General features: G+C 33.4%; 1 protein-coding gene across 5 annotated transcripts in view; it reads left to right on the top strand.

Moving 5' to 3' along the window:
• Nucleotides 1-12,222, top strand: part of LOC114341246 (protein LSM14 homolog B) — an 80,185-nt gene that overhangs the window by 5,455 nt on the left and 62,508 nt on the right. For 3 of the 5 annotated variants that reach the window (XM_028292048.2, XM_028292077.2, XM_028292062.2), the window contains exons 3-4: nucleotides 10,713-11,236; nucleotides 11,298-11,572. In XM_028292048.2, the coding sequence (XP_028147849.1) occupies nucleotides 10,713-11,236; nucleotides 11,298-11,572 (799 nt within the window). The remainder of the gene's footprint in view (nucleotides 1-10,712; nucleotides 11,237-11,297; nucleotides 11,573-12,222) is intronic. The other 2 variants (XM_028292055.2, XM_028292070.2) reach the window with 1 other exon arrangement.

The following is a 12,222-nucleotide window of genomic DNA, read 5'->3' on the forward strand; positions in this document are numbered from 1 at the left end:
ATTGTGTGATATTGTTCCACTTCATCCTGTAGCTGATGTCATGTGCTAAATTATCCTCATACTTGAATAATTTCGGTCTGTACCTTTTTTCATTGTAAGTTATTCTCTTTTAAAAAAATCCAAGAGGAAAATAAATTCCTGTAGCTGGCTGTATACCATAAATCACAAAAATACTAAATTCCTTTGTAAAAGGTATTTTTAAAAGTCCCTAAAAAGGGTTACATCACATAACAGAACGTTTTCGTATTACTAAATCGATCATAAATGTTAAAAAGTTGTAAAATTTGGTACATAATGTTAAAATGTGATGTTGGAAATATTCCGGGATTTGACCCAGGGCAACACAGGACTATGGGAAAAAGAAATGTGAGCGGCCTTACAACTTCTTGGCTTAAAAATCTATGCCAATGGTTTGGGAAAACTAGCAATGAACTATTTCGTGCAGCTGTAAATAAAAAAATGATTGTTCATATGGGCAACACGAGAGCCATAGATCAACAAGCAGTCTCAGCACCTTAAGGAGAGAACACAGGACTCTTCCCACATGGTTGCAATGTTCAGAGGAACCACACATATTGGACGCTGCCACATTATAGCCTCACGGAGTTGCCTATTAGCGTCCAATATGGGAGGTTTTATTCCTTTGGACATTGCAACCATGTGGGAAGAGTCCTGAGTTGCCCTGGGTCAAATCTAAGAATATTTTCATAATAATAATAGTCTCCCGTTTTATACCGCTTTGGTGGCTTTGGGATTATAGCAGTGCTATATCTAGGGCCTACGGTATACAAGGAATGTAACAGGGCCAGTGCTACGCTTCATCCGCCTATTATTAAACCTGGTTTTACCCAAGGTACTCATTTTATTCAGGCTGAGTCGACCTGGGGCCTATAGACATTTTTAAAAATGTCTAGTTGTTCTTACCGGCGCTGGGATTTGGACCCCAGCCTACCAGCACTCGAGTCAAGCACACTATCGCCGGAGCTACGACGGCCCTTATTGGAATATTTTCATTATCACCACATTTTACCAACATTATGTAGCATTAAAACTTCTTTACAGTTAAGGGTTTTTACTCAAAAATTTTAGTGGCTCAGGCATGTACACTAGGGTGGGCCAAAAAAATTTTTTCTGTAAAATAACAACACTTGAGGTCAAAAAAGTTGCATTATACTAAAACACAAATTTTAAGCCCAAAATGAGTAGCTAAAAATATTTTTCTCCACTGCCACAAAGGCTCTATATTATTTTAATATAAAACGTCATTGTGGCAGTGGAAAAAATAAAAAATAATAACTGTTTCAAACACAGATCTTCATATTTTTTTATTATCTAATTTTTGAAACATCAGGGTTATTTATTTTGACCACCAAAAAAAGTTGACATAAAATCTGTATTGTTGTAGCTGTTCACTGTTCATGTATACATTATATACAAACGTATACTTTATTTGGGTATGTTGCCACTAAATAATAAATAGACAAAAATTAATTTAGAAACCTACTTCAAAAAATGTGATAAAATACTCAACTAAAATATATGCTAATGTAAAAAAGTTAACATTACCAATCGTTATTTCACTTCTAAAATAAGGTAACCTTGGACGTCAACGCTTCTGTACTGAACGGTACTGTCATAAATACAGGGCGTAAAGGAGACATTATATTGTTACCTACTGGAGAATAAAATTGAATGGTCCCTGTAGTGGTTTGTCTGCCAATAAGTTGCCTATAATTCATCTATTTGAACAACTGGATAGCAGTACCAGTGGACCACGTGCATTTTCGGGCCTCTTGGAGAACGACTGCATGTTTGCGAAACTCTATCTTAGCTTCATTTTCAAAAATAGAATCATCTGCTGACGATTTCCGCAGTGGCGATCTTAGTACAGATCAAGAATTCCTGTAGGATTTTTGTCAAAACAGAAAGTGGTGTTTGTTCAGAACAACTTTCTAAGAGACAGCCTGGGAAAATGGTTCATTCTCGCTGGCTTACCACGGTTTCGGTATCTTTCGGTTATATGTAGCAATCGGAATCCCCTCGAAAAATTTACAAATACTAAGTGTAACCATTTTATAATAAAAGTGTATGCGCCCATATAGTGTTGCATTAACACTCATCCATCATGACTTTATGGTGCAAGACATCTATTGAAGACAATAAGACTCTGCAAGCAGACCTCTTCTTACTACCAAAATTAAAGGATTTAGTCTACAAAAATATTAAAGGAAAGGGATACTTTGACAGTCCAGAGAATATTATTTTGATTATACTATTTGGTGAACATAAAAACATAAGACAACTGGGATTTTAAACAATTTTTAAGAGGAAACAATTAAATTACAAAAATAAGCGATATTTCGTAGTAACAGAATTATTTTTTTTTGCGCTAAGGAATACTTTGAGATTATCGACTGTCAGAAAGTTTTATGAACAGAGCCTCGTGTAGCTATGAAGCTATCAAAAGACTAACTAAGGGAAGTTGTTGAAAATTCCGACACCAGTCTTTTGGCGTATGTAACAGCATACCCTTGTCGCACACAAGCGGTTGAGAGGGCGTATTTTCGTTTACTTTTTGTGTTCAAACCAAAGTCAGCTTTAGATCAATTAAATTTTTTTTATGCAAAAAAATCTACCATACAAAAAAATATGTATATTTTTTTAAATATCCCTAGTTTTATATAGCTCTGTGGTGGTGGAAAAATTATTTATCTGCCAAAATACATACTATGATGGCAGTTATCTTATCAAACACGTTTTTTGGCTCAGGCGACCATAATAAATTAAAAAAACGGATTTGACATTTATTAGATGATTAGATTTTTTGTTAAAAATCTCACCCTTATACAGCTCTGTGGCAGTGGAAAAAAATATAATTAATTATAAAACAAAACCCTACGAAGTAAGTTATCTTATCATACATCTTTTCTGGGGTCAGGAAACTTAATTAAAAAAACAAAATAAAAACGTATTACTCAACGGCCCACCCTAATGTACACTATTGAATTTTAACACTGATGATGGATTTAGTAATCCGAAAAAGTTCTGTTTTGTGATATAACCCTTTTTAAGACATTAATATTGGGGCCGTGCAAGTTCGGAAAAGCGATACCTGATTTCATAGCTCGGCAACTTTTTTCACACTTTTAATTATATATTGGCCAATCATATTGGTCCTAGTTGCTGGATAATTGTTAAGGCCCTAGCCAAAAAAAAAAAAATATAAAGAAAAAAAGTAAGATGGTTACGTTATTAAAAGGTAAACAATTGTATGTAGTAAATAAAATTAGTTATTAAAATACAGTAAGTACTACAAGTAAAATAAAATTAATTAAATATACTTTTATATAATAATTGCATATCATATCAATATTGTGAGCAATTGAGGGTCAATCCAAGCCAAGTGGTCCAAAGGTGGTTGCTTGACTATTTTTAACATTTTTTATTTTTCTACCTTTTAAACTTCAGTCTATAGAGAGTACAAAATTTTATTCATTTTATTTTTAAAAAATTTAGTTTGCCGATGACCGCCATTTTTGTTAAAGCGTGTCGATCATTTTCACGGAAAACATGGCTTCGCTCTTTAGCCAATATTTTTACTGAGGTTTGTCCTAGAACAATAAATCAAAAACCAAACTTTTTAGAAAAGCATGCTCTAGAAAAATTGATTATAGCATTATTTAATTTCAAACTACCCTTAAGGCCTTAAATGAACCTCAAAGTTTGAAAAGGTAAATTGATAAAATGCCATTTTCAGCATTTTTTTTACAGCATAAGGCAAGCCGATAATGGTTTGTAATTTTTTTTCTGCAAAAGACATACTTTACATACTTTAAATAAAAAAAGTTTAATCTTTGAGACTTAAGTAAATTTTTTCAAAGCAAATCTCAAAAATGTAATTTTTTGAAAAATCTCAAAGTTTGACCCCTTATATCTCTGATGGGCACGGATGAAAAAAATTGAAATTTGGCTGAATGTTAGCCCCTAGCAGGTAGAATAAGGAATACAAGTTTGGTGTTGCAGACTTACGTCATCTAGGAGTTACAGGCCTGAAAAAATGGTCAAAAATCAAGATGGTCAAAATTTGAGCGTTTGCGGGCAGGGTAATTAAAATTCAAATAAACTGTCTAATGAAATAAAAATTAATGTATTTTCACCAGATTTCACAATGAATACAAATTTATACAGGGTGGGCCAAAGAAAAGAGTCCACCTCGATATTTGGCAATAGTTACCTACTAGATTTTAAGGAAAGGCCGAAATAGGTCCATTTTTATTTTTATTATATTGCAACTTTTTGGGATATATTTCATACTACGTGACGTCATCCATTAGAGTGTGATGACGTAATTGATGATTTTTTTAAATGGGGATAGGGGTCTTGTGGTATTTCATTTGATAGCATGTTTAATTCTCTATTCAGTAATATAAAGATTATGATCATTATTTATACAGAGTGACCAAGTTGCAATATAATAAAAATAAAAATGGAAATATTTCGGCATTTAATTAGAATCTTATAGGTAACTATTGCCAAATATCGAGGTGGACTCTTTTCTTTGGCCCACCCTGTATAAATTTGTATTCATTGTGAAATCTGGTGAAAATACATTAATTTTTATTTCATTAGACAGTTTATTTCAATTTTAATTACCCTGCCCGCAAACGCTCAAATTTTGACCATTTTGATTTTTGACCATTTTTTCAGGCCTATAACTCCTATATGACGTAAGTCTGCAACTCCAAATTTTTACTCCTTATTCTACCTGCTAGGGGCTAACATTCAGCCAAATTTAAATTTTTTTCATCCGTGCCCATCAGAGATATAAGGGGTCAAACTTTTAAATTTTTCAAAAAATTACATTTTTGAGATTTTTTTTTTGAAAAAATTTACTCAAGTGTCAAAGCTGAAACTTTTTTCATTTAAAGTATGTACGTATGTCTTTTCCGGAAAAAAATTACAAACCATTATCGGCTTTCCTTATGCTGTTAAAAAAATGCTGAAAATGGAATTTTATCAGTTTATCTTTTCAAACTTTGAGGTTCATTTAAGGCCTTAAGGGTAGTTTTAAATTAAATAATGCTATAAGTCGTTTTTTTAAAGCATACTTTTCTAAAAATTTTGGTTTTTAATTTATTGTTCTAGGACAAACCTCAGTGAAAATATTGGCTAGAGTGAAGCCATGTTTTCCGTGAAAATGATCGATACGCTTTAACAAAAATTGCCGTCATAGGCAAACTAAATTTTTTAAAAATAAAATAAATGGAATTCTGTAGTCTCTATAGACTGAAGTTAAAAAGGTAGAAAAATAAAAAATATTAAAAATAGTCAAGCAACCAACTTAATTTATATTGGACCACTTGGCATGGATTGACCCTTGAGCAACATATAATTTTTCTTCTTCAATGACAGTAGGTATGAAATATACGTCAATTTAACAATTTCAATTGACAATATGAAATATTTAAGAAAATTGCAAGATTTCTTCGTTATTCGTGCACGATCGTTTCTCGTATCCCCTCCAAGTACTTGTACACCGCGAATACAATTTACAAAGGAATGTAGTATTTTTTTATTCTCTTGTCGTTTTCTTATGATACTTATATCAAATGGTTTATTGAGAATAAGTTATAAATTATAAATTTTTCTTTACATTTTGGTTTCCAGTTCAGAAAATATTTTTTTTTCATTTGCAATGAGATATTTGGTAAAAATGCAGGCACCACAAGAAGAGTATCTTCCAACAATAGCCGATGTTGTTAATTTTGTTATGTCTACAAAACATTGTATATAATTCCGAGACCTTTATTGTAGAAAAACTTAACAGTGTTAATAATTAAATTAGTGTTATCTTTTTAAATTTGCATGTTTTTTAATACTAGACTCTACATTAATTTTGTTTTTAACAGCACCTATAATTGAACTAACATTGTAAGCTCATACTTACATAGAACTATGAAGTTGAAACCATTCTTATATGCAGGCTAATCCCTTTGCTCCACCCTTGATTCGCTAAGTATTTACGAATTTGCACTCAATCCAGTAAAAAATTGTCAAACGTGTCATTTTTGTTTTTCCACATAAGAGTCCATTAACTCATTTGCTGGATATGCTTTATTCAGTCAGATACTGTTCAACAAAATGGACCCTAGCTGAGTTCCATCCTCTTCGATAGGCGAGTGATATGCTTTATTCAGTCAGGTGCTGTTCAACAAAATGGACCCTAGCCAAGTTTCATCCTCTTCTATGGGCAGCGAAAAAGTTAAGAATAATACATTTTCCCATCTTCGTTTACTGTAATTGTTACGGGCAAAATCTGGAAAATATGGTGGATACTCAACTAATTGGAAGCCTGCCTGGCTGTTGCAATGGTGGACCTATGACTAGGTGAACTATCACAATACAAGAGGACACCTTTATGTATCTTCACAAGATGTTTTTCTTGTATTGTATCACATAATTAAATTTTCATAATACGTATAAGCAAATGTGCCATAATTTGCATATATGGCCATAATTTGCAAGAAACCATAAACTATGGTTAGCATGATCTTTGCTGAGGTTTGCATCTTGATTTTTTTTGGCAGTGGTGAAAAACAATATACATACATACAGTGCTAGTCAAAAGTCCGTATCCCCCCTCGTATCTTTTGAACGGTTATACCTATGATAGTGAAATTTGGAGGGAGGAAATAAACGGAGGTAAGCTTCTTAACTAGCCATGACAGGTGACGTAATACTGACAGATGACTTTACAGCGCCACTGTGACAGATAATTTTAAATGGGACCTTATGGCAAGTGATACCTCGTTTGAAAGGTATTAAAAATACCTATTTAGTCATACTAATTTTGTTTGAGTTTAAGCTAATTTTGATGAATAAATGAAATAAATATAAAATTGTAGTTTCACATTTAATTAATAAAAATTCAAAATTCCGCCTATGATTACTTGTCAAAAAGGTTGATGTTGACGTAAAAACTACTAGAGAATTGAAAAACGTAAAATTTTTTGACAAAAAAGTCATAGGCGGACATTTGAATTTTTATTAATTAAATGCGAAACTACAATATTATATTTATATAATTTATTCACCAAAATCAAAATCAACTTAAACCCAAACAAATTAGTATGACTGAATAGGTATTTTGAATACCTTTCAAACGAGGTATCACTTGCCATAAGGTACCATTTAAAATTATCGGTCACAGTGGCTCTGTAACGTCATCTGTCACTATTACGTCACCTGTCATGTCTAGTTAAGAAGCTTACGTCCATTTATTTCCTCCCTCCAAATTTCAGTATTATAGGTATAGCTGTTCAAAAGATACGAGGGGGGGTACGGACTTTTGACTAGGACTGTATATGTCCACTCATTGCTCTGCATTTTGGTCTCCTCATGGAGAGATGTATTCAAATTTTGTCCATTGTCACTAATCTTGCAAGAATTTCTTGTCTATACTACAGTAAAAGATGACTACAAATGTCTTTTTTGTGTTTGCTTCTGTGCATCTGTGTTATTCATCTTTCAGACAATTTTTATATGTTTGTACCACATCATATGACACATCAGTATCTTCAATAAATTTGTCTAATAATACAGTCAGACCCGCTTTATCCCAGTTGAAGGAATAATAATTTGGAATCCCGGTTATAAGAATACTTTTAATTGGCACGAAGGCTATTCCGATAAGAGGCTTCGACTTTAGTCACAGACTTGCAGTACGAAATCACAAGCCCTTTTTAAAATCTTTATGTATATTGACTGTGGGGGTTGCATTCCCATGTTCATCTGTAAACGACTGTCTACCTTATTTAAACTCACAGCATCACCTTTTCATTATGTCACATACTACAATTCCCTAATGTGTCCACCAAAGCTTATGAATTTATATTGGATTCATCTTTTTTAAATGTAAGTATTTTATGACTGGTTGATGCTGAATGTGATCCAGTCTGATACTGAGATGGAACTATTTCGAATTCAGACATTTAATGGAGGCACGCTTCAAGAGTTTCAGACCTGTAGTTTTCTAGTGTGAATCAATACATGACAAATTAAAATGCATCATGTACATACATACATAATCGTTCCTTTTCTACAGTTAGGTGTCAAGGGAGGTGCTTCTATCCATTGATGAATAATTTTCTCCGTTTTTCTTGTTCTTCGCCATTTGTGTTGGTTCTTTCTTCTTGCCAGGATTTCCCTTATTTTGTAATATATTGGTTCAGCTTCCCACACTCTTTTCACTTGCCTGCTACTACCCATTCGTGTTACATGACTGAATCATGCTAATTTTTCTCTTTTATTGTGTCAAGTAAGGGTTTGATTTTAAGTCTGTTTCTTATTTATTAATTTCTGAATCTGTCCTTCTTGTCCCTATTGTTCTTCTGTGGTAATCCATGTCTGTTGCTTGTATCCTACTCTGGTGTCTTCTGTTTCAGATCCAGTTTTCTGCTTTATATGTCAATGTTGGCCTGTATATTGTTTTATAATATATTGGCATCTTCACTTTACTTGATATTTCTTTTTTGTTGAGGAATCTTCTATTTAGTGCCTGGAATAGTTTTCCTGTACTCTCTATAGACTGTTATTGAGATCGTCCTTGATGCTTCCTCTGTTATTTGTTACTGTTCCCAGGTATTTGTATATTCGATGCCTCAGAAGCCAATCGGTGTAAGTCAATAAGTGTTTAAAATGAGATACTAAGATGTTTCTGACAATAGTTGCAGAAATATAAGTAGTTACTAAAAACAAATAAACTGTCTTTATTTATCATAATATGGGTAACATATTCATAAATACAAACAAGGAAATAATAATATTATTATAATATATAATAATAAGTGTTACATCTCATAAGTCATCTTTAGGAAGAATGTGACTTACACTTTTTGACTTCTGAGGCATCCATATGTTTGTTGGCTTTATTTTTCCTTGATCTATCTCCACTTCGATTAGGTCATCTGTATCTTTTTTCCTTGGTATTTTCATTATCTGTGTCTTCTATATATTTATTTACATTTAGGTTGTGTTTTTTGCCTCATGAGTTCCATTTTTCTAAATTGTGCTTCAGTTTTCCTGCTGCTTTGGCAAATAATACTATGTCATCTGCAAATATGCATATCTCTGCATTTGCATTTTATTCCATCCCATACTGTATTTTTGAAAGGTTTCCTTACATTCTTTTACTATCTCATCTATTACATTTATAAAAAGTATTTGGCTTAAACTACCACCTTGTCTAACTCCTTGTGTTGTTTCAAATGGTTGCGATTGCATGAAGATATAAGTAATTGTTTTGATTTATAACTGAGTCCGGGGCAAAGGGATCAATCCTCATAGTTGTTAGCTAACACCATCAATTTTAGACAATAGTTTGTAAGTACAAGAAACAAGATCATACAAAAAGTATTATTTAAGCTCTTTTCTTCAAAGTAATAAATTCATTCAAAAATCTTCACATTGATCTGTTTCTTTATATTGAATATTAAAATAGAATATAGAATATTAAAATTACATACAATAATTCTATTAGATTTCAATTTAGACTTCATTAGATTAGACATTTGAGTTATTAGATGATTGGAGACTTACCCCTTCGAAATATATACTGCTATATTTTTTATTAATTGTAAAATTTCTTGCTTTATTGTTACTTAAAATTTCTATCCTCTGACAGACCATTTACAATGAGGTCCCTATTATCATTCAGATTTCATTTTGAAATCTTTGTAGTTGTGTGTTGTTCCTAGGTATAATCAAGTCATTATAGACTAAAAAAATATTTTTTGGTACACATTTGTTGATAGTAATTTGTTTTTTCTGGTAAGTTTTGTATCAAATGATTCAATTGTAGATATAACTCACAGGTGTGTCAGGTGTCACCTCAGGTGAAAAATTGAATAGTAGAAATTTGTGTAATTAAATATTTTTATGTTTAGTTTTTTTTATTTTGAGAATATTGTTGAGAAACAACATCAACCATCCAAAATTTTCACATCAGTTATTCTTCTTCTACGGCACTACAGCCCAAATTGAGCCTTGGCCTCCTTTATTTTTTGCCTCCACCCCTGTTTGTCTGTGGCTGCTCTTCTCCATACACGTACTCCTAAAAGGGCTTGTGCGTTGCTGTTTACTGTGTCTTCCCAGTGCTTTCTTGGCTTTCCAACCGGTCTCTTTACCTGCATTCTAGCATTCAGTGCTCTTTTTGGTAGCTTATCATCTCCCATTCTTATCATATGTCCGGCCTATTGCAATCATCAGTTATACCCCACAGTTAATATGGCTATATAGGTGAAGGAGGTTTCAATGAAAGAAGGCATCATGTTACACCTCTATTTTTCATATATCGTTGCTCTATGAAAAGAAATTTAGCTTTATCACAAGTAGTTTTTGTGTCGATCCTTCTTATTTCTTAAGGTGCCCTCTCCTCATTGAAGGTTGGCTACTACAATTGCAAACTCTTCTCTGTCTTCCAGCTGTTCAAAAACTTTCTTTTCTGCATCTCTTGTAGCATATTTTTACATAGCTTTGTTCTGTACCTTCTTTCTAATCATAACATATTGGGTTGTATAAATTTTTCCTAATGCTCATTTAACAGCCTAATCATCTTGCATTACCAGTGATTAATTTATGTAATTATTTGTTAATCACTAATGCTTTTTGCTTTTATCAGCTAAAGTACTATTCTAGAGGTCTCAGTGTTTTAGCTTCTGTTTTAGATCTTATTGGTGGCTCAAGAAGTACCACACCTGCCAGCCTCAGTTCCAGAAAATCCCCTACTAACGACCAGGGAGTCCAAGCTGGAGGATCAGGCCACAACGAGAAGAGAGTTGTGCAGCCAATCCAACCACCCAATCAAAGAAACCAACAAAGACGGAGGTCAAGGGAGAGGAGAGATTCTAGAGAGAGAAATGACAACCAACAGCAAAACAGACAACCCATTGGTCGATCTCAACAGAATAATGCCCAATACAGTTACCAACATCATCAAGGATATTCAAACCAACACAATCAAGGATACCAGCAACACTACCAACAGCACCCCAGAGGCAATTGGGTGAATAATAGAGGTCCAATGAGGATGAGAGGTCGAGGACAAAGGGGCCCAGGCTACAGAAACAACATGGGTGTTGGTGGAAATAGACCAAGAAATACCTTGAAATTTGACAATGATTATGATTTTGAGCAGGCTAATACTGAATTTGAGGAACTTAGAAGTCAGCTGGGAAAAGTAAGTGTAGAAGTTTTTTATTTGAAATATTTTGACTGAAAATATTTTTTTTTGCCCATAGTTAAAAATTGATGAAGTAGGAAGTGTAAGTACTACTAAGAGTGAAGTGAATGGAGATGTGGACAAAAAAGATGATTCTGGAAATGAAACGGGTGCTGGAGAGACTGAACAAGAGGAGGACCATGAAGTATATTATGACAAGAGTAAATCCTTCTTTGACAAGATTTCATGTGAAGCAGTAGAACGAGCTAAAGGAAAATCTCAGAGGACTGACTGGCGTGTGGAACGTAAATTGAACTCTGAGACATTTGGAGTAGCAGCTGCAAGAAGAGGAAGGTAAGTAACAAAAATTTTTTTTTTATTCCATTTTTTTGTTTGCCTTTTAACCCATTCGTTTATCGAAGAGAATATAACTGGGCTAGGAGCCATTCTGTTAAACGGCACCTGACTGAAGTTACTATATCACTCGCAGGCGCGTGAACGGCACCTAACTGAAGTAACCATATCAAGCGCTGGCGCGTGATCGGCAGCAAATGGGTTTAAAATTTGACTATAAAAGTTATTCCTAAATCTTATTTATGCAGTTGCAGAACTAGAAAATAAGCAATGTCATCCAATTTCGTGGTAAATTATTCCTAAATCTTATTTATGCAGTTTCAGAACTAGAAAATATAGTTCAAAACATGGTGGGTCTTGGCATGTTCCAGAATCAACTTCCTTCCACTCCATCTGGTCTCTGGCTATAAATGTGTTTCAACGGCTCCACCTCATTCATTCTCTCGTGTGGCCTAGCAACCGCAGCCTGTTTCTTTTTATAGATGCCAGTTTATTTTGATAGTACTACCAATACTAGGATCACTATAAAGGTGGTAAAGCTCAAAATTATAGGGTCTAAGCCCATCCAAATTTAGTTAGTTTAAATTTATAGTGTTCTGCAGGAAAGCACTGTTGCCCAATAAAATATCTATAAATTTACCAAAACAATT

Source organism: Diabrotica virgifera, chromosome 5 (assembly GCF_917563875.1).
Source record: "Diabrotica virgifera virgifera chromosome 5, PGI_DIABVI_V3a".
Lineage (NCBI taxonomy): Eukaryota > Metazoa > Arthropoda > Insecta > Coleoptera > Chrysomelidae > Diabrotica > Diabrotica virgifera.